At 36.6% G+C, this 23,603-nt stretch overlaps 3 protein-coding genes across 5 annotated transcripts in view; 2 read left to right on the top strand and 1 right to left on the bottom strand.

The window, feature by feature from the left end:
• Positions 1–903: 903 nt before the first annotated feature.
• LOC309476063 (uncharacterized protein) overlaps positions 904–23,603 on the top strand; it is a 204,092-nt gene continuing 181,392 nt past the window's right edge. Inside the window, exons 1-2 of the mRNA XM_082139211.1 lie at positions 904–1,016; positions 1,951–2,474. Coding sequence (XP_081995337.1) covers positions 2,258–2,474 — 217 coding nt within the window. The 5' untranslated portion in view covers positions 904–1,016; positions 1,951–2,257. The remainder of the gene's footprint in view (positions 1,017–1,950; positions 2,475–23,603) is intronic.
• LOC309476321 (uncharacterized protein) lies at positions 6,930–10,647 on the top strand. 3 transcript variants are annotated; one of them, XM_082139617.1, is made up of 10 exons: positions 6,930–7,002; positions 7,898–7,999; positions 8,197–8,429; positions 8,797–8,890; positions 8,994–9,193; positions 9,285–9,402; positions 9,489–9,580; positions 9,693–9,799; positions 10,008–10,184; positions 10,333–10,647. In XM_082139617.1, the coding sequence occupies exons 5-8, from the start codon at positions 9,140–9,142 to the stop codon at positions 9,777–9,779; spliced, it is 351 nt and encodes a 116-aa protein (XP_081995743.1). In that variant the 5' UTR covers positions 6,930–7,002; positions 7,898–7,999; positions 8,197–8,429; positions 8,797–8,890; positions 8,994–9,139; the 3' UTR covers positions 9,780–9,799; positions 10,008–10,184; positions 10,333–10,647. The 3 variants fall into 3 exon arrangements, with proteins under 3 accessions (XP_081995743.1, XP_081995744.1, XP_081995742.1); XM_082139618.1 differs by lacking the exon at positions 6,930–7,002 and having other exon boundaries at positions 7,637–7,999; positions 8,797–8,848; XM_082139616.1 differs by lacking the exon at positions 6,930–7,002 and having other exon boundaries at positions 7,637–7,999.
• Positions 13,843–16,711, bottom strand: LOC309476324 (uncharacterized protein). Its single transcript, XM_082139620.1, has 5 exons — positions 16,422–16,711; positions 15,970–16,324; positions 15,315–15,382; positions 15,131–15,174; positions 13,843–14,052 (listed from the first exon to the last, which is right to left on the bottom strand). The coding sequence occupies exons 2-5, from the start codon at positions 16,094–16,096 to the stop codon at positions 13,962–13,964; spliced, it is 330 nt and encodes a 109-aa protein (XP_081995746.1). The 5' UTR covers positions 16,097–16,324; positions 16,422–16,711; the 3' UTR covers positions 13,843–13,961.

Below are 23,603 nucleotides of genomic sequence, written 5' to 3'. Positions count from 1 at the left end.
TCAAAGTCAGCTAATTAGGACATTTTTTTTTTTTTTTTGGTAAACTGTGTATTAAATGCAAATAAACCTATTCTACACGTTTTAAAGAAATGTTCAAGGTCTCTTTTATCTCCAACTACGGTTTCGAAGGAAATTCACAGACTTAGGCTATATATACAGAGATTCATACAGCCATTTTCATTTAAATTGGGTAAAGTGCAATTTGTGAAGTGGGACACACAATTTCATGTAGCGTGTGCTCTGATAATACTATTGCTTACAACAGAATATTGTAAATCAATATATATTTTGTTTAATGTAAAAGAATACATTTTACATTTAATCAAAACACATTCTTGGATTAATGATGATGATGATGATGATGATGATGATGTTTCATGCTCAGCTCTGTGTTCCTTTTTAAATGTATTATATTTTATTGAATAGGATGTCCCTCTTTTACTGAATTTACTGTCCTGTTTTATCTAACATGTTAACATAAAACAACAAAATAACAAAACTTTATACTTTAAAAAAAAAATCGAACAAAGAAACTTGCACATCATTGCATGAAACTGAATTATCACATGAACAGGTGTAATAAAAATGTATACTGTAGGTTGAAATAGTTTGTATTAGAATTTAAACTTTAAACATTTGAATAGACTTAAACCATGTACAGCCACATAACATGTGTTTCTCAGATATTCCAGCTCTTGAGAAGTGACCACAGTCACATGATGTACATTTGACCAATCAGTGGAGTTAAACTCAGCCCTGAAGAGAGAACTGTCTATACTGCTCTTTTCTCTCTCCTCACTGCAACCTCTTTCTCACGTGTACTTTCAATCTGCCGGCATTTGTCATCTCAAATGATCACGTGGTCTCTGACAATGACACACCAGAGACATAAATACTGCTGTATTGAAGCAGTGCTGTTCCATTCATTCAAAGTTCCAAAGCACGATTGAGAGGAAACATGGTGACAAAGAAGTTTTTCGTTTATTTGTTCACAGTTTCGGCATTCCTCTTGCAGGGTAAGACATTTATTTCTCATTAGGTCAACGAAAAAATAAAAATAATGAGTTTATAGAGTTACCTGCTCAAATCAGAGCTTTGACCCAGATCCAGACAAAGACCTGTCAGTCCAAGAACCTGGACTGACAGCTAAATATTAATGAACCAAAATAATATATATATTTTTTTATATATATATATATATATATTTAATATTTAAAAAAAAAAAAAAAAAAAAAAAAAAAAAAATGGTAGTAAATTTGTCAAGTTATGTCAATCAAATTAACCAAACTTTGAGTGTCTTTGTCTTAACACTGGTAGGGAGGATAAACGGTATACTTTTTTTTATAACATTTTTGTTTGTATTTCACTGTATTCCTTTCTTTATCCCCCTTTATCATTTTAAACAGCTCTAATCTGTTATAACCAGCTTCATTTGAGCCATCAAGACATCTAGGATTAACAAGAAACATCTAAATAAACTTAAGGATTAGGAGGATTTTTATTTAATATTATAATATTATTATAGCTAATTTAAATACTTCAGCATGCTGGAGAAAGTTGGGTTCGGTGGAGTTAGGTGAGAAGCCAGAATGGTTAGCAATTGAAAAAGCTTCTTGTAATAAGACTTCTTTATCTTTAAAGTATCAACGGAAACATAGTTATTTATTTCTAACTTAACTGAAGTGTGGAAAGAAATTAAGGTATGGCTTATATGAAAATTCCTGATATATATGTGGATACTCCAATTTGTAGTAATCATGCTTTTCCTCCAGGGTTACATAGCTTTGTTGGAACGTATATACATGTTCAGTTCAGGTCAAACCCTTATTAAATGTATCCCACGATTTATCCACTCTGTAATAATTGTAAAGTGTCACCCTGTTTTATTCTTTATGGTCATGTAGTAAAATTCAGTATTTTGGTCATGTATATTTCAATTTCTTTCTGAAGCGCATTCTATTGATCTGGAGCCTCAGCCTTGCATTGGACTTTTAGGAGCAGAGAATGCTTCTTGTAGTAAGTATCAGACAAAGGCCATTTCACTGTGTGTGATGCTTGCAAACATATTTAAAAGCTGTAAGTATCTATCTCAAAGTAGCATGTACAATGGTCCCGCTTACGTTTGATGACTTATTTATCCTGTATACTATAGTTACTGTTTTGGTGGCATTGTGCGTGTGTGTTATTTGTGTTTTTACGCTGCTTGTTTGATCTGTAGAGAAACATTTTTATAGCACTTCCTCTTTTATTATTTTGTATGTCTGTCATATTGACATTACATCATTTTCTGTTGATTTCTTCTTCATGTGTGTCTGGTGTTGATACAGACAGAGTGTCAGTGATGGAGGAAGATTCAGTCACTATATACACTGGTGTTAAAACAAACCAACTAGAGAAGATTAAATGGTATTTTAATGATATTTGGATTGCTCAAATCACTGGAGATCTCCATCATATCTGTACAGATGTTCAGTGTAATGAAGGCAATAAAGTTAATAATGTTACTGAGAGATTCAGAGGCAGACTGAAGCTGGATCATCAGACTGGATCTCTGACCATCATGAACATCAGAAACACAGACTCTGGAGAATATACACTAATGATCATCAACGGCAGCGACAGTGAAAAGACCTTCAAAGTTTATGTTACTGGTGAGTCATAATGTTTAAATCATATCATCATGTTTATTATATCAGTGACATTCAGAGGTTTTTCTCTTGATCTGCATCATTGAACTGAATCACTTTCATCTGTTTTGTTTTTCCACTGACGATCCATTAGTTTTTAACAGTTAGTTTTGTTCTGTTCATTCCAGTTCTTTCCATCTGATTACATGCATTTATTATTTCATACTTGTTTTCATACTTGTTTTTAGTTCACAATAAAGTGCAAAGAAATAGTAAATGTGTAAAAATCTTGTAGTTTGTCAGTTTATCTCATATAATGATCAGAAGTGTTTGCAAATCATTATAAATATTTTAGATAATGTGCTTATTTTGGAATATTATAATGTAGAAATGTATATTTCAAAGTAGTAATGCATGAATAGTATAAACATGTACGTGTCACGAGATGCACACAAAAAAAGGTAAGATCCATGTGCAGTTTAATGGGGTAATTCATAATCATAAACCAGCCAGGCAAAGGGTCAAAATCCATACAAAGACTGTCCAAAAACAAGAAACAAAACAGGAATGGAACTCAGAAGTGCAATCTGACATCAAACAAGGACTCCATGACAAAAACTGAAACAGACAGGGTATAAACAGATACAAACAATGTGAGTGGGAACAGTGATGAGTTCAGACAAAGGATTATGGGAAATGCATTACATTTACACATTTGGCAGACGCTTTTATCCAAAGCGACTTACATTCCATTCAAGATACACATTTTACATTTTGTCAGTTCTTGCTTTCCCTGGGAATCGAACCCATGACCTTAGCGTTGCTAGCACCAACACTCTACTGTTTGAGCTACAGGAAAGCCCATCTTGAGGAAAGCCCATCACTTCATGAAAGGAAGTGGTGGTGTGACTTGATGGTATGGGAAAGATGTCCTCTAGTGGACACCCAGGGTACACCAACCAGACACTGTGACAGTACGTGTGTAATATATGTGTGGGTTTGTAAAAAATAAAAATAAAATAAAATAAATTCCCTCCAGCAGAGTTGACATATAAACAGTAAATCTATACGAATAAAAACACGATTACCTTGATATTTAGCAATTTTGCAGTTAATTTTGTTTCTACTTAATTTGTCAAGATCCAGGAATTGAATACGCACAACTATTTTCACACTTGTGGAGTTTTTTCCTCAAAAGATCCTCCAGCATCTGTTGGTTTGTGTTTCAGGTGTTCCTGCTGATGAACGAGATCAAATGAGGAGAAAGTCAGTGAAAGAGGGAGAATCTGTCACTTTAGATCCTGGTGTAAGAAACCCAGATGATTTGATGAAATGGTATTTTAAAGACATTCCCATCGCTGAAATCACTGAAGATCAGAGTCAGATCTATACAGATGATCAGTGTGAAGAGAGATTCAGAGACAGACTGAAGCTGGATCATCAGACTGGATCTCTGAACATCACAAACACCAGAAACACAGACTCTGGACTCTATAAACTACAGATGAGCAGCTGCAGATTCAGGATCATTCGATGCTTCTGTGTTTGTGTCACTGCATGGTGAGTCTCATTTGCTCTTTAGAATTATAGTAACTTTGTGCCGGCCCAGATCTGGCACATGTGGAAAGAAGATCTGAGTCACATGCGGTGTGGAATGGTGTCACTTGGGTGGACCGCTCCTGTTGGCCAGATCTGGGCCACAAAAAGGCCATAGCCAAGAGCAAAGACATAAAACTACTGGACCTTATCTGAGCCACAACATCTTTCTATATTATTTATCTTATTATTTGTCCTAATTTGTAAGTCGCTTTGGACAAAGGCGTCTGCTAAATGACTAAATGTAAATGTAAAATGTAAAATTTATCTCAGCATTAACAAGCCTGTTAACATTGTAAGAACAATGGGTCGTACATTAATATTAATATTAGCTCAAATTATCTATAGGGAATTGTAATAATTAATCATGAATATGATAAATTTTTTTGCATATTACCATTACGTTAATTTATTCGAAGTTGAAAATAGATCGATTTGTATATATGAATAATCAATCACAACGAATTCTAATTCATCATTCATATATCAGTAATCCTATTTCAGATCGATTATGAGATAACCCTTAATGGAAAATTAATGTAATTACCGAACAGTCGTTTGTCCCGCAAACGACCATAAGATTAACTCACCAACTTTCTCATAAAAGTTACCACTTCTTATAATTCCAGAAAGATCAGTTTTCTGGCCATGAAAACTATTCTCCTGTCCTTATAAATGTAGGTTACTAAATCATAATCAAATTGTAAAGCCTGTAGCTAGATCAAACATTTCAGGGACTCATAATGTGAGAATTATAGACAGGATCAATCAAGTATATAGGTTTTAATACAATTGAACTAATGAATACATAACTACGATTCACACAGAGTAAATATGTATGTATATACAGAACACGTAAACAAATACAAGACTAAACGGATAACAGATGAGAGAGGGAGAGGATGAAAGGGAGAAAGTGAAACTAAAGTTCAGGATGAGAGATCACCGAGATGATCTCAGCATGGAAAAATCACAGGCACTGTAACCTTGAGAGACAACAAGAAATCAGATTACATTAAAAGTTCAATAACTTATTTTGCAAAATGGTTCTCTTTGTTGCTGAAGAACGCCGAGTCGTGTTTGGGCGTGTGTCCTAAGAGCAGCGTGCGTGTTTCTTTAAGAAAGCAGGGCTTGCTTCTGTGAGCGCGGCCGCGGGATGTTCAAGTCTCTTTAAAGTTGAGGTTGCCGGCTACATTCATTTCACTGAACATAGGTAGAGTCCGAAGACGAAAATAAAGAAAAGACTTAAAGAAAAAAAAAGAAAAGAAAACGGAGAATGCTCCCTAAAAGGGAGCCATATGGATCTTCTCGCTGACGAAGATGGTTCGTAAAAGTGCTCCCTGAAGATTTCATGAGTCGGTCTTTTATGGAAAAGATCAACCCGTTCTCATCTCAGGGCGTCATATAAGGCCGTTTTGTCACGTCCTTCGGCGTTTTCTGCCCACGCATATAGCACCCTTTTGCGTATAGATGACACGCACATGGCTTTCAACCAACTTCAATGTAAAACCATCCGCGATGTAATTACACGCTCAGGGCTTCGCCAGTCGTCAATTCACCTCAACATTGACCGACTGCACAGACTAAAGACGTTTTCAGCAACGACTTATGTTTGCTCTATGATTAGGATTGCCTACACCTAATATAGGAGGTCATTGTTTTCCATTATTTATCTTTTGAGAGGAGATATTCGCCATTTTCAACACCCTTATCGTCTGTGAGAGACGCTCGCGGCTTAACCACCTCCAATGCAACCCACCCGCGTTTTACAGGACGCAGTTGGACTTTGCTAGCCAATCCAAGTGCGTGATATCAGACGCTTTCAGCAACAGTAGCATGCGTAGGCTACAATTTCGTTAAGTTTTAAATAAGCCTGTGGTAGCCTACTCAATTTAAACGTGAATGTGTGCTAGGTATCCTAACTAAAAACACGACAATATAGGTTCCATCATCCCTTAATTGCCCGCAGGAGTATATTGGCCGAATTCAACACGCACCCTTTATCGTGTGTGAGAGACGCTCATGGCTTTCAACCATCAATGCAACCCACGGGCGTTTTACAGGACGCAGTTGGACTCGTTGAATATGGACGCTTGGCCAGGACCCCTTGGCGTCACTTTTTAACGCACTGGGTATACCTTTGGCGTCATTTTTCAACGTGTAGGGTAGTCTTGTTTGACTTCTATAGAACTCTGAACCGGAGCCTGCAGCGTTGAAATTTGACGTCTTGGGTAACACCGCAACCCGTCTGCTGTGTATGGGTCGAGGCTACAATAAATACAAATAAAAAGGAATAGACTACAATAAATGATCTATGCCAGGGCTAGTCAAATGGCGGCCCCCAGATGATATTTATCTGGCCCTCCAACTGGTTTTTGATGTTTAAAAACCCTCGCAATCTGATATCAAAGTGCCCTCTCTGCGCAAAGGTTTAGCGCGTTCGGCAACCGCATTCAGCGGTGAGTTTAACAACGCACATGGTGTGCAACCGCATTCAGCGGTGAGTTTAACAACGCTCAACTGCAGGTAAAACGGCATTCAGAGGTGAGTTTAACCAAAACAACGCTCAACTGCAGGTAAAACTGCATTCAAAGGTGAGTTTAACAACGCTCCACGGCGTGCAAGTAAGCAGTTTAAGCGTTTTCTTGTCATAGGAACTGGTACATAGGTACACTGCTTTGTGTACTATTTTTTTTTTTTATTGATTAAATCCTCTAAATGAATAACGCTGACGTCACTGTATGGGGCGATCCCAGGGTCCATTGCGATTTCCCACTTGGTAAGTAGAAGAGTTAATTAATAGAGATTGATACTATTCTTAAATTTACACATCTAAAAACTGTTGAATCAGGACAAGAAGTTGTGTTTATAACCTTTAGATGTGTAAGGTGGCAATTTCGTATGACGGTAAATAATAGAAGGCATTATAAAAATATAGCTTGCTGCACCAAATGTGCAGGCTAGCAAAGTTAGCTAATTGAATTCAAGTTCATTTTTGTCGCATATAATCATCATGTATCGTAGGGGAATGTAATATTTTCAGTATTACATTAGCCCACAACTATTATCCAATATTAGAAATGTTCAGATGAAGAACAGTTGCCAGATTGGTTTGTTTTACAGCCTAATTGTTTAAAATCCACGCAAAATTATATAATTAACACCCAAATAAATCTATAATTAACAATACAAATTAATTCATAACTACTAAATTGTGGCTCATCACAATTTTTCAATATGAAATAAAACAATTAATGTGTATAATTAATGTAACAAGTAATGCTGTCATAACTTATTGACTGATTTATATATATATATATATATATATATATATATATATATATATATATATTAGAAGTTCTGATGTGGCTTTGTTTGGAATTTATTTTTTTTTTATTTTTTTTGAAATAGAGCAAAACTTACATTTATTGACAATTTTTGTCTAATTTCTATCTAAAATGTAATTAACAATATTCACTTCTTGTTTATTGAAAAGGAATATCACATACAATTTAGCCCATTCTGGCAACACAGATGAAGAGAATACTGGTGTAAAATGTTCAATTCTGTTTTTTTTTTTTCTTTTTCTTTAGGTCCCTCTTCGGCAGCTTCAAAAATTATTTTTAGCCTTACCCCCTTAACATAATTCAAGTGTACTGTATGCTCTTTTTCAGTCCGGCTTGTACCTGTGGAGATGCCTGACAAAATCTGTGGTTGTTCACCAGAGTTATTGAGGGTTAGTCCAGGAAAGATTGTTGCTGTGGTCACAATGAATGGTAAGAATGTGAAGAACTTTATTTTGTCCTGTTTGAGAAGCATCTTTAAAATAAATATATATCCATACGCGACTCCCTACAAGTTTGACATAGATATAAAACTAAAAATATATGAAGTATACAAAGTAATATATAAATAGTACAAAGAACCCAAACCCTGGTTTACATTACAGTGGATGTGTTTTTGATATTTCCAGGATGACATGATCGAACCATGCCCGAGTTAATTTGTGAGGCATGCCAATCCACTTGGACTGCTGGAGTCGATGCCCTAAACAGAAGTGACTACTGGCCTGCAACCCTTCAATTTGCCACAGTTTATGCCACAGATGTCTTTTTTTCATTTGAAGAAATGAAGATGGCGGCACCAGGACTGTCCTGCCAAGCATTTTTAAGAATACTGAATCAGCCAACGGTCCGCTTTGGTCGTGTGAGTATTGAATTTATCTATCCTGCAGTGTTGTTGATATCTTTGAGTTGTTGGTTGATAAGCAAGATCTCAGCAGACAGTTTTCTGAAAAGTTTTTTTGAGTGGGAGGCTGTGAGATTTGAGGTGGACAACATATGCAAGGAAGAGCCCTTCAACTGTCCTGCATGCACCCTAGATATGCTTGCAGTTTCAGTTGATGGAAACCGCAAGCATTACCGTTTCAAGAATGCTGCTAGCTACTCCAAACTGTGTATCACAGTGTTTGTATTAATAAGAAAACATAGCTCTTTAATGTGAACTAAGAAATCTCAGATTTTAAGTTATAAATTGTTGTCAATCATCAATTGTTGTTTTTTTGTTTTTTTAGATCTGAGGAACAGGCCATCTTTGAAGGCGTCTTCATAGCCAAGGATGAAGACGTAAAAAGATTTGTAGACCACATTCACAACACAACCAAACATGTAAAATTCTAGATGATAATTAGACTACAGCACTATAATAACCTCTTTCTGAAGAGTTTGTTTAGGAGAGTCTTATTTTCATCAACAATTTTCCATATTGTAGTTCAGTGGAAGAAGTGTTTGTGGAGGGGAGTGGTCAGCAGCCAGAGATACCTCATAAAGATCTGCCAGCAAGGTAGACGAGGAGGGATTGGAGCTTGTGGTGTGTCGGCACAGAGTCCTGCTCCAGAGCTCCAGCACCTTCTTAACATGAAGCCATTCCTTTCGGTATTTCATGCCAAAGCCCATGATTTTAAATACGAGGTAAGGAAGTGTTGCTATGTGATAGAATCGTATTATCTAAACTGAACATCTGCAAACATCTGTTTATTTTTATTTTTTTATTCTTAACCAGGTAAAATGGAGTGGGGCATATCAGGACGGTGCTGGTTTAACACTAGGGGAGGAGGTGGAACAGTGCAATGCCTTCCTATCTAGGATTGCAGTAACCAGTAAGCATATGTCAAAAGCAGGTAAGATTACCACATACTGCACTAGTTACATCCTTACATAATACGTAGGAGGAATATGGTAACATCATATTTTCTTTGTTTTTCAGGATGCACAGACTTGCTGACTCTCATGGCCATGCGCTGGAATCAGCAAAAGTTCAACAATTTGGCTATCTCACTGACCTGCCGATATCAAAAGGTAATGACATCAGTAGAATTAATTTTAGATGTTCAGTACTGCATGTTAGCAGTGTATGAAGCTGTGCATTGAGCATTTGTTTTTTGTTTCTTACCACTGTTTGTTATTGTAGACCACAAAAGCTCTGCAAAGCCAGTTACAAAACCTAGAGTCCATGAAAGCGCAATTGACAGTGACAGCGAGCCAATTGGAAGAATGATGTAAAGGATTGGGCTGACGGTGAGGAAATGATTACTTGTAATACATTTAGTCACAAATAATTGTAATTGTTACTGTTTGTTGACTGCTTCTGACAAATCTGATACATAATGACACATAACCCACAATGCTTCAAATGTCATTCTGTAACCCCATACTATTTCAGAGATTCTTTGAAGGTTGATGTTTAATACAAATTATTTATTTATTTATCATAAATGCATTCCAGACTCTGTCGATCTAAGGACAAAGAGAAAGGCGTTTGACATCATCATGTCAGTAAGGAGACTTGAGGAGGAGCAGAAGATTCTTGTTGCAGAGATGGACCACCATTGGAAATCTCTTTCAACTCGTTCCGATACCCTCAGAGAGCTGTCCTGCTTGTTTTCCAGTGAGACAATGAAAAGTATGTATTTGTAATAAATTACATAAACATAGGGTTGCCCCGACCAAAGATTACTATTAGGGGGCAGCCCTAATAAATATACACAACAATGATGACTGTTTATAAAGTTTCTAATGCTGGTCTTATATTCTTGTGTTCCTCTTTTAAGATTCGCAATGTGGCCTAAGTGAAGAAGGTTTGAAAGGTCTGCAGAGCATCATCCTCAGAAAGCGGAATCAAATCAGAGAAATGAAGGTGCAAGCAAGAGACTGTTACCTGCAAGTTTTGTCTGGAGCAGAGGACATCAACTTCTTGTACAGTGCTTCAGCTGATGAGTACGACAGTGACTACGAAATATCTGATGATGGACTGTAATCTACAAGACAGTAACACCTTTCATACTTCTGGACAATGACCTTAACTATGAATATAAAGCATGTAATAAAATCTGCTTTTTATCACCATAAATATAACCAAAGTGTTACCTCTTCTTTCACATACATAGAAATGTGTGCATGCATGCATGCACTGTGTGGTACAGTAACTTTCATTAGTTGAACTGTAGGGTGCTGTATAACAATTGAAACCTGTTAAGAGACATGGAAGAAGCAGATTATAAGGAAGAACACCATAATGATGAGGAATAATTTTCTCCCCAACATAATATTCAATGTGCTTTCTGTGTAATCTAGTACAGGTTTCATAGTCAACTGATGTGATTCTGTGGTACTCAGAACATTTCACCACTCAATTGTGTAGATTTATCAGCTGTGACCTGATTAACAGTATAATGTTACAGTTTTCTGGATTGCTAAAACACATTTCTTGAAACTCACATTCTCAAAACCTTAAACACAAAACCAAATTTTCAAACCACATTCAGAGAACATCTGACTCTTATGGCAAAATCAAACAATTGCCTCAAAACCATTTTATCTGTGCTCAAATCAAACAATGCTTTCAGATCATACACACATCAGTCAATATTATAAACACTACAGATCAACCGTTAGACACTACAGAGAAAAACGAAGAGCAGAATCCGAAACACGCAGTTACCGAAATAAAAGTATATCGTAACTAAGTAAACAAATTTTGCAATTGCGTAAAAAAAGTATAGTAATGACAACTTACAGTAGTAAGGTGAATAAATTGTATACTGCACTGCACTGCAAGTATAGTATTGTACTGAATATTGTATAGTATTGAAGGTCTGTATATTCAGCACTTTTTATACTGTGAAAATACAGTGACCCAACTGCAAAAGACAAAAAGGTTACAGTAAAAAACTCTAAATGAAAAGCGTTACAGTCACTCAGAAGAGTTGTGCAACTAGAGGAATCAAGGTCAGTGAGAGAGATTTTATTCTGCTTCAGCATCATGTCTTCATGTTGGTCCGGCCTGATGACTTCTTCCACATAACAATGTCATCTCAGGAAAAGGGAAAATCCCTAAAGCAGATCCAGCCTTGACAACATTCTTCACACCTTGCTCTTTCTCATCCTCCTCCTCTTCCTCTTTGTTCACCACCTATTTCACATACTCTTCTTCCTCCTCTCCCTCTTATATTGTTTCCATCCATTGTTGGTAACATTCAGTGTAACATTTTGAGTCAGTTTTGGCACTCTTAACTGACTTGTATGATGTACAGTTGGTTTGGTCTCATCATTAGAAATAAGTGAACAATTTTGAGTAGTTGTGTGTTAACGATGACACTGTGTTGTAGTTGTTTAACTTTTGCCTGCCCGTGTTTAGTGTTTTGAAACATAAATGTGTCAGTGCGAAATGTGTTTTAGTGAGTGAGAATGTGTTTAGAGTTTTGCCAAAAGAGTGCATGAGATTTGCAAACAGTGTTTTAACTACCTGAACTTGTTTAATGTTTTACAGAAAGAGTGATTTACTCGACAAATTCGATTAGGCTATTGATAATTTGGGAGGTTTAGTGTTTTAGCAATTCAGAAAAGGTCTATTTTACAACATTTGTAAAATATTACTGTATTTTTGTATTCCGAGTTCAGAGTCTTGCAATATAATCAAAACCTAACACAAGCATGATGTAAATATAGAAAAGGCGGGAAAGCAAAATAATGTTCAGATATAAATGTGACTCAATACAGTTTGTTGTCCATGATGAAGAGAGTACATATGTGTAGGTTTTACTGCCCTTCCTCCCCCAGGGGTCCCGTAGCACCCCTGGAAGAGCAAAAAAATGCACATTCTACAAAGTCTGCAAATGCAAAGTCTGATAAGTGTATAAAAGTGAAAATTGGTAGGACAATTATTTATGCTATGTTTAATACATAATGTTGGACAGAGATGTCTGGCATACATGGAAAGGTGTTAAAAAAGCATTTTAAAAAGTGCTCACAGTAAAATACCAAATTTCAGTCTGGCTCTCAAATATGTCAAAGAGGTATGTATAATGAACATATTTGGATGTCCCTTTGTTCATTAAAGATTGTATTTATTTAATTCCATTACTAAACGTTTTTAAACTACATTACCCATAAGCCTCTATCATTGTGTCCATGGGACGGGCGCTGTAAATTGTAGTTCATTGAAGTGTGTAGTTACACTATAGGGTTAGGGTTAGGATCTCGGTAAACGTGTAATTTCTTTCAATATAGCAATACCTTATTGTTAACTGACAGTATTACTGACAACATAACGCAAGCAAAACATAGTTTGCGATATGGAGCGCTTTTTATTCTGACCTAAACGTTAGTCCAACCACAGCTTGTCCTTCTGGGGCCATGGAAACGTCAAAGCCTCGTCACACTTGTCCATATATGGTATTTACAGGCTCTTCCGACTTTTGATGTACGCAAATCCAGGATATTTATTTATTTTGTTGTTATTTTTCATTGAAAGATATACAACAACGCTTTATTTCCATGATCATTTATGTATAAGTTCTGCAATAAAAAAAAATAAATAAAAAAACAGACTCTTCCCAGTTCTGACTGAAGATAGGCTATGTAACCTATGTTATGTAACCCTACAGGGATCTTACAGAAAGAAAATTACTCTTGATAGTTATTCTAGCATGCAGTATTTGTTTTAAACAGATGTAAATTAATCTCTTAATCAAATAAAATGCGTCTGTAACATTTAAAGATGATTGCGCTCACACTTTGTACTAATTTCCCAAAATGTATTGATATGCCAAACTATTTAAAGACTTTAATTTTTCTTTTCTTAAAAAAAAAAAAAAAAACCCAGGAGATGCAAGGCTGCCACCAGAAAATACATATTTTCTTCCCTTTGAAGAACACTTTGCCCCCCAAAATAAAAACAATATATATATTTACATGATTAATTTTACATTATTTTGTAAAAAGGCAAATATAAATAGGTAATTACAATTATAAATGTTAAAGGAATTAATATCGGAAATTGTAGGATTACAACATTTTAATATCTTTAGGAGTATTCTGTGGTATGTATTCATGGCTGGCATACCAAACAAATAGTTCAAGTAGACTTACCTAAACTATATAATTTTTTTTTTTTAAAGTACAAATAATGCCTTTGGGAATGCCATTATGCCAAACAGCACTCATTTTCTCCCTTATGATCTCCATGGCACACTTCCTGGCTGTTGTGCAGTTATTGAAAATGCAAAAGTTTTTTTTTTTTTTACACACCATTAAGAAAATAAACACAAAAAGAGACTGGGTATTGTGCAAAAAACTTTAATGAACAAAAGCAAGAGAAAAAGAAAAAGAAAAGAAAAGAAAAAACTCACAAAAAAAAAGAAAAGAAATTAAGGGTGCTTGAGTCCAGGTGACTAGGCTGTCATGCTGAAAGCTGGTTGGGATGTGGGGAATTAGGCATAACATGCAGGAATTCACTGGCAGGCTCCCATGTGTCATCCCAGGTTTTGCCACTGTAAAATATCATAAGTGCAAAAAAATTCATTAGAACAGAGAAAAAAAAAAAAAAAAAAAAAAAAAAAAAACCTGTTGGGTTAAATTTAGAGAGTTCATTGAAATGTATTTATGTTTGTTAAAGTAGCATTAACCCTGGTTAAGCCCAGTGGTGGAATGCAACTGAGTACATTCACTCAATTTACGGTGTTTTTTCATTTTACACATTTTTATACAACATTGCATCTCACAGGAAACTATTGTACTTTTTACTAAACTACAATTGTCTGGCAGCTCTAGTTACACAATGTTCCACACAGTTCCTGTACATTGAAAGCCATGTTTCTCAATTTACGGATTTCAAAATGTTTCTGATAAACTGAGGGATGAAGTTGTCATTAGTGGGAAGAGGAAAATCACATTTCCAACACATGTACAACAGGAAACAACTAAATTATGACACATAAGTGTTTCAGATGCTGAAAGATTAATTTATGTGTGCATGAAACACTGCTACTTTTGTAATGCATTACCAAGTGGATGTCCTGCTGCAGGCTCAATAAATAAGATATTTCAGAGCTAGAGCTAGCCACTAGAGAACTTACTAGAAACAGTAAAACCAGATCACATCAGGACCATTTTATTGTCCATACATTGGCTGTCTGTCAGCTAATTTTAGAGTTCTATTAATTACTCAGCAAGTACTGAATGGTTCAGCTCCTCATTACCTACAATCCATTGTGTTAATCACAAAATTCCAGGATCTTACAAACAGAATATTCTAAATAAAGACAAGGAGGTAGATCATTCGCCCATTTGTCTTTAAAATTATGGAATAGTCTTCCGAGCATTCCAAATTCAGACACACTCTCTCAGTCCAGACTAAAGACAGTCCAGATATTTGTCTTTAGTCTGGACTGAGAGTGTGTGTCTGATTTTGGAATGCTCGGAAGACTATTCCATAATTTTTCATCATCGGAATGCATGTCCTAAAGGTTACAAGGGCCTACCTGCCGGATCTAGCTCTTCCAAATGCCTCCACCTCATCGCTATTTGCTTGAGTACTGAGAATTAAATAATAAATAAAATATGACTTACCACACAGTGCATGGCAACCAGTGGACTTTCAACTCGGCTTTCCCCTACACACAAAAACACGAATAATAATTATTTGAACTGTTTTAGCAATCACTGATTAGGGCATAACATATTGTTTTATTATCTTTGAAAGGTCAGAATCAGTAATTTAGACAAGAAAGCAGCCTAACAGAACACATTTTACCTCATTTATCCGTTCCCCAGTTATTCGATCAAAGAGGAAAACCTTCTGCCTACTACATTTTCGGCAACCTGAAATGATGAAAAGACACGGAAAGTTTATTAAGCCATGATGCCATGCTTTGTAGCTAAATCAGTTCAAATTTATAATTTCACATGTGAGGTAATATGCAGTACTTTTCATTTATGTCAAAGTAAATTTGTCCCTGTTTTTGAAAGCAAAATGTACAGGATTGGCTTTCCCAAAGTCCTCTTAGCTTAATGGTCCTTGCACACTGACTCTGAAATCGACGAATAAATATGTTTTGTCAATCACGTTTACACACTGCCGTCATAAAAAAATAGGATCGGGTTCGATTTTCTGCGTTTTTCGGATCAGTAGCAAGAATTTGGAATGGTGTTTTGACAATTCAGAGCCACCGAATGACGAATACGGAAAAACGCATACGAAAATGTCAGACTCAGTGTGGAAGGACCTTAAGTCAGGGACTGACATTAACCACAGGCCTTGGACATTGGCCACAGCTAAATAACTAAATACTGTGAACTGGCTACCAATGACCCGGTTAGCCCAATGAATCAAATTTACATGAAGTCAACTCTGACTGGGAGCAAATTTATTACCAGTGTGGGGTAAGATGTACCATGCAAAAGGTTACCTTTTCTTCTGTTCTTCACACGTGGCCCTTCCTGACACAAATACGTGGAAATGTAAGAGGCAGACGGAGATGGAAGAGAGACAGAGGGAGAATAGTGTGAAGAGGCAGAGGTGTTTGTCCTTTTCATTTGTTGCAAAGACTTAGAGCATGGCAGTGGAAGTTTGGAAGAAAGTGAAGGAAGAATAGTTGTACAAGTAGAAGAAGTAGAAGAGAGAGGTTGGAGAGAGTGGGGAAGACAGAGGAACAAGGTTAAGAACAAATACAGTCTCAGACTCCTTGGTTTGACTCTCCGCCGCCGCTTGACTCTCCGCCTGCTGCACCATTTGACTCTCCGGTTGCTGTGCTGTGGAGGTTGCTATAATACAAGTTTACTTTCATTTAAAATCTTTACATATTAACAAAGAAATATACATTTTAAACATTCATAATTTCTAAATCAAAACATTACTTACATTTTGTCAAGATAAATTCATAGGCCCTCCGCATCTTCTCCAAAATAATTTTAGTGACAGGAGTGGGGTGCAGATGGGTTATTATTTCTGCAATCCATTTATTCGAAGCCCTTTTATCTGGCTTGCCAATAAATAAAATTGGCTTGTATCATACAGCTTCAAGTTTACTCACCTGAAATGAACAAAAGCAGTTATCAGACATTAGTTAAATCCACTGAATTATTAGAAACATCAATGCAATGCAAGAGTACAATGCAAGAAACATTCCTCTTCAACTGTATGCAATCAATGGCCAGTTTCAGATAAGGCCAGAGGTACTCTGCAATTTCTGCCATTGCCATCATGACTTACAGTAATACTTGACAGAAAAACACAAGACAGACGTGGCTCTTAAAAGTGCCTTTATTGTGTGTGTTTCTGTGTGTGTATGTGTGGTGGGGGATTAGAATAAAGAGCAGGCAAAATTGAAGGACCTGCAATTCAGCAATTCAGAATCAAACACCTTATATTTTACACCAGTATTCTTCATGTTGCCAGATTGGATAGTTTCCCAGCCATTTGGTTGGTTTTGGGTTGATCTATGTGTGATAAAAAAAGGCTTGGGAAAGTGGAATTTTTTTTTATTTTAAGGCAAAGGACAGAAATGGAAAATAATTTTACAGTTGCACTGTTCACTGTAGTAGCCTTAAATAGCCTCTGAAAGAACACACAAATTATTTATCATTTCATATTGTGATGAGCCACAATAATGTTGTAGTTATAAATTAATTTGTATTGTTAATTATAGATTTATTTGGGTGTTAATTATATAATTTTGCGTGGATTTTAAACAATTAGGCTGTAAAACAAACCAATCTGGCAACTGTTCTTCATCTGAACATTTCTAATATTGGATAATAGTTGTGGGCTAATGTAATACTGAAAATATTACATTCCCCAGTATGATACATGATTATATGCGACAAAAATGAACTTGAATTCAATTAGCTAACTTTGCTAGCCTGCACATTTGGTGCAGCAAACTATATTTTTATAATGCCTTCTATTATTTACCGTCATACGAAATTGCCACCTTACACATCTAAAGGTTCTAAACACAACTTCTTGTCCTGATTCAACAGTTTTTAGATGTGTAAATTTAAGAATAGTATCCATCTCTATTAATTAACTCTTCTACTTACCAAGTGGGAAATCGCAATGGACCTTGGGATCGCCCCATACAGTGACGTCAGCGTTATTAATTTAGAGGATTTAATCAATAAAAAATAAAATAAAAAATAAAATATTAATTGAACACAATCGTAGCATATTATATATTTATTAACATCAACAAACCTCCGATAAAAATACGTTACCCAGCATGCTATAGTTAAAGCAGTGTATATGTACCAGTTCCTATGACAAGAAAACGCTTAAACTGCTTACTTGCACGCCGTGGAGCGTTGTTAAACTCACCTTTGAATGCAGTTTTACCTGCAGTTGAGCGTTGTTTTGGTTAAACTCACCTCTGAATGCCGTTTTACCTGCAGTTGAGCGTTGTTAAACTCACCGCTGAATGCGGTTGCACACCATGTGCGTTGTTAAACTCACCGCTGAATGCGGTTGCCGAACGCGCTAAACCTTTGCGCAGAGAGGGCACTTTGATATCAGATTGCGAGGGTTTTTAAACATCAAAAACCAGTTGGAGGGCCAGATAAATATCATCTGGGGGCCGCCATTTTACTAGCCCTGGCATAGATCATTCATTGTAGTCTATTCCTTTTTATTTTTATTTATTGTAGCCTCGACCCATACACAGCACAGCAGACGGGTTGCGGTGTTACCCAAGACGTCAAATTTCAACGCCGCAGGCTCCGGTTCAGAGTTCTATAGAAGTCAAACAAGACTACCCTACACGTTGAGAAAAATGACGCCAAAGGTATACCCAGTGCGTTAAAGTGTGACGCCAAGGGGTCCTGGCCAAGCGTCCATATTTAACGAGTCCAACTGCGTCCTGTAAAACGCCCGTGGGTTGCATTGATGGTTGAAAGCCATGAGCGTCTCTCACACACGATAAAGGGTGTGTGTTGAATTCGGCCAATATACTCCTGCGGGCAATTAAGGGATGATGGAACCTATATTGTCGTGTTTTTAGTTAGGATACCTAGCACACATTCACGTTTAAATTGAGTAGGCTACCACAGGCTTATTTAAAACTTAACGAAATTGTAGCCTACGCATGCTACTGTTGCTGAAAGCGTCTGATATCACGCACTTGGATTGGCTAGCAAAGTCCAACTGCGTCCTGTAAAACGCGGGTGGGTTGCATTGGAGGTGGTTAAGCCGCGAGCGTCTCTCACAGACGATAAGGGTGTTGAAAATGGCGAATATCTCCTCTCAAAAGATAAATAATGGAAAACAATGACCTCCTATATTAGGTGTAGGCAATCCTAATCATAGAGCAAACATAAGTCGTTGCTGAAAACGTCTTTAGTCTGTGCAGTCGGTCAATGTTGAGGTGAATTGACGACTGGCGAAGCCCTGAGCGTGTAATTACATCGCGGATGGTTTTACATTGAAGTTGGTTGAAAGCCATGTGCGTGTCATCTATACGCAAAAGGGTGCTATATGCGTGGGCAGAAAACGCCGAAGGACGTGACAAAACGGCCTTATATGACGCCCTGAGATGAGAACGGGTTGAAAAGATAGGTTGACGCCTCTGTTCGCGCGAACAACCAATCACCTTCAGAGATTTCAGAGCGGGAAGAAGTTCTTTGTCTCGTCAGACAACGCCCACTCGAATGATTCATGAGGAGATGAGAGTAAGCTGTTCAGCTCCAGAAATATGAAAAGTGTAAAACAATGTACATTATTGCATTCTGCTATCGAAATCCAACTCTGTTAGATTGCGAGGTTTACAGAGATATGAAACTTGTCATATGAAGATTGTAGGGACACCAAGTTACATAAGATATGCATAATTACACACATTTAAGGTTTGTTCATTCAAATAAACGTCATAAACAAAGTGAATATAACCTAGGAAAACACTCAGGAGTATATGAAAAATGACATGCTTATATTCTAAGTTTAATGTCCAAAGTTAGTGTATGTGTGTGCGTTAATGTGTGTGTTGGAATGTCTGTCACATTGCGCTTCCCGTTATCTCTTGCAGAGAAGTCTTTGGCTGCAGCTTCGTGCAGGGTCGTAAAGTGTTGTCCTCTAGAAAGAGGAGTCGGGTTACGGAATGCGATTCCACTGGAAAGACATTCTTCAACAAGACATTTCAGAGCTAGACAAGAAAATCATATTATATGATCAAACAAACTAATAAAACATGCATAATGTACTTGTACTTATATTAAAGGATATTCTATCCTAATTCTAAACACAAAGGGATGTTTGTGTGTGGGGGGGGGTGTGATGTCACGTAGCAGGAGGAAGTTTCGTTATCTTCTTGGTACAGAGAGGAATGTTAGTTTCAGGTTCTGGAGTGTCTCTGAGGTGCAATTTAGTGTCGTAAAAGTCTATTTGCTCCAGTATCTCTGGAGCCGACGTATGATATACATTTGGGAGCAGAGCCGATCCTGACCTCCCTGGGGCCCTAAGCAAAATTCTGTTTAGGGGCCCTCATACCTGACCCGTGAGCCATGAACTATTTGCCATTGCCACACAGTCACACCTGACACCCCAGTGTTCCCACTACAATCCCTCCTTTAACTAGTTCTAGTGAAAATGTAATTCCTGATATCAGAAGACATTGTTACTAGTAAAAAGTTAATTCTTAATATCAAGAATTCACATTTTAAATAGTACAAATTGAATTATTGATATCAAAAATGCATATCCTGTGAATGAATAAAAGCTAAAATGGTGCCATAGCATGTCACTGTGTTTTTAAATGATAAAAGTAATTCTTGATACTCTTGATTCTTGATGGTTATTATTTACTGAGGGATGTGCATCCATATTGACCAGAATCTCCAGCCAATCAACATTTTAAATTCAATGGAGCCTATCAATAGTCAATGTCAATACATTGCTTTCCATATTGCATTAGTGCAGAGTTGTAACTAAACCTTGACTTAGCGACTAGATAATCATCGTCTTGTTTTAAAACTATAATGAGGAGTGCCATCACGCCCATATTGTACTGGTCCCAACTCACAACAGATGTTTCTGCTGGAAAGTGCGCGTTTCATTTCATGCACGTTCATATGATCGCATGTTAACGCGCGACGCGGTTATCTTTTCCGAGCTGCAGTTTATAAACAAACACCGTTGTCCTTTGTCGTTTATTAAGCATAATAAATCAACTCACATCAACTTAACTTTAGCCTACTGTTCTTTGCTGACATCAAACTTTGAGAGGAGAGTCACAAGTCTACCTGATAACTGTTGCCGCAATTAACTCTCATGGTGTTTTTTTCTCTCTCTTTTCGTGACCAGAAAGATAGTTCCGCTTCATTTTCTCATCGATATTGTAAACATTGATTGACGCACTTTGACACGAGGGGAGGCGGGGCCTTGAGTAATTTGCGGGGCCCTACGCACCTTGCGTAGTGTGCGTATAGGGCTGATCGGCTCTGTTTGGGAGTCAGGAGGTTACAAGCTTTAGTAAGCTTAGCAAAGAACGTTTTGGGAAGGAATGTGCTTAGAAAACACAGAGAGTCTGAATTTGTTAATTCAGGACAAACGAACGAATGATTGAAATAGCCCAGTCGCTACAACATCACAGAAGAGAAGAAATGTGTGTGTGTGTGTGTGTGTGTGTGTGTGTGTGTGTGTGTGTGTGTGTGTGTGTGAGAGAGAGAGAGAGAGAGAGAGAGAGAGAGAGTGAGAGAGAGATTATTTCATTATTTCACAGGAGACCAGGTGAAAAACACAGATGAGGTAAAACATTTCACTAGTAGGTCTTTGTAGAAATCTTATGAGATTCTCAGGAGAGTGCAACAAAAATCCATTCATTTTATCTGCTGTGAAATAACTTATTAAAACTTTAAAATACAGCCCTACTGTGAGCTACGAGTATTAATCGATAATATTTGCTTTTGTTGAAGCCGTCATTCTGCATTATTTCAACTTATTTTCACAATAATCATGTTTAACAGCGGAATTTATGTAAAAACTACATTACCCATGATGCTTTACTGAACATTCCACCAATCAGGGAGTCGAAACAAGCAACACGTGCCAAAAAAGATCTTTACCCACTTTCATGAAGCAATTGCCGTAACGCTCTCAAAATACTTCAATATTTGAATATACTGTATAAAAGCATTTCTGCTCTTCTGCTGTAAACTTTCACATGAATGAATGACGTTTCCATCAAAATGATCCCGAAATAAACATTCCAGACTGAGTATTATTCACTGATTGATGGAAGATTTGCTGATTTCATGAGTTTCTGTGACAGTTACTGCTGTTCATTTCTCTCTCTTTAACAAGCTGCAATTTATTGTTTCCAGACGGAGAAAGATCATGTGATCCGAGAGAATCCCAGCAGGATCATTGTGAATCTGCAACATTATTCCCATTGAGGAGAATCAGCAAAAACACACTTCAGCTGTTAACCTTTAACCTGAAATACATATTCATCATAAAACACTATTTACATGTTATGGAAATATTAACCTACTGGAAGCACATATAATTTAGGACATTTAGATGAACGTTACTTACATTATCTGATAGTTTCAGCGTATAAACCTGGAATAGATTAACATTTATCATTTATCATGCTTATTATAATAAGTGCCTTGTTTCAGAGGATGGATTAGCTGTTTGTTGAAGGTTGAGAAGGAGTTCAGTGTTTCTGAAGTGAAGATTCTGATAGAGACTCATTATAATGGAAACACTAGGCGGCGCTTATTTACTGTAGTTCATTATTATTCAATTCAACAATAACATACTTATTATCTTGATACATCCATAGAACAAATGCTTTGTGATATTTAGGAAGATGGAAACACTCAAATCAACATTTAACACTATATTTGCACTGTGACAACTTAAACCTTTAAGACAAACCGACATGAGCTCTCGGCACAGTCAACATCATTATTTCATTTACAAATGTATTAAATGCACAAATATGAAGAAGATTTGCACTACACATCTTGTACTGTCAGTTTTTACTTGACTTATTATCAATGTACTGTATTTGCATAATACAATGTGCCAAGTGTATAAAAACGTATACACATTATTTTGCTACAAAACAATGTGTGTGTTGTGATTCAGGCAGAGCTGGTTTATTTAGTTCATTACAACTCAGAATCTGAAATATCACTTTTGCTCTTTATGTTTGTATTTTAAGTGTATCTTTTTACTGTTGCTTTTAATAACAGAATGTGAATAAATGCAAAATTTTAAATAAACTATTTCATTGTTATAAATTATCATTATTTAAGCAATTTATATTTTCAGTGAAAAGATTGTGCTAGTCTTGTTTTACATAATTGAAATACTCTTACACAGTTGTTTCTCATTTTTTTAATTATACTTATTTTTTCTGTGTTAATTTTAAAGGGCACCTATTATGACTCTTTTCACAAGATGTAAAATAAGTCTCTGATGTCCCCAGAGTGTGTATGTGAAGTTTTAGGTCAAAATACCCAACAGATAATTTTTTACAGCATGTTTAAATTGTCATTTTTTGGGGCTCAGAAAAAAGCGCTGTTTTAGTGTGTATCCCTTTAAATGCAAATGAGCTGCTGCTGCCGGCACAGGGGGCGGAGCCTCACGAGCTCGCGCTCAGAGCCAGGACAATCTCATCTGATAATATCAAAACAGAAACTCTCAGTTGCATGTTCATTTCGACTCGGAGTCGGACAATAATGCCCACAGAGCCAGATAATATATGCTGTATAGAGATAGAACAGGTATAGTTTAGTTTAATTATGGTTATAACTTATTTGTCATCTGCCTTTATCCACTATTAATACAAGCCTGCTGTGGCAGACCCCGTCCGAATGATGACCAAAATATACTGACGAGTTCAGTGAAGTTTATTGTACATCACACAAAAGATGAAGCCTTAGTTTTACACCAGAATCACTGTAAGAGCTGAATAAACACAGTATAAGAAGTGCGTATTAAAGTCTTATCCATAAACTCTCTCTCTCTCCCTTTCATTATCATCAGCGAATTACACAAAACACTCGTTACAACTAACAGTAAACAAATATATACACACCTTTT

The sequence above is a fragment of the Leuciscus leuciscus genome (genome assembly GCF_965113295.1).
Source record: "Leuciscus leuciscus genome assembly, chromosome: 15".
Classification (NCBI taxonomy): domain Eukaryota; kingdom Metazoa; phylum Chordata; class Actinopteri; order Cypriniformes; family Leuciscidae; genus Leuciscus; species Leuciscus leuciscus.
Note: the sequence above shows the minus strand (reverse complement) of the source record. Positions and strands in the feature narration are given on the sequence as shown.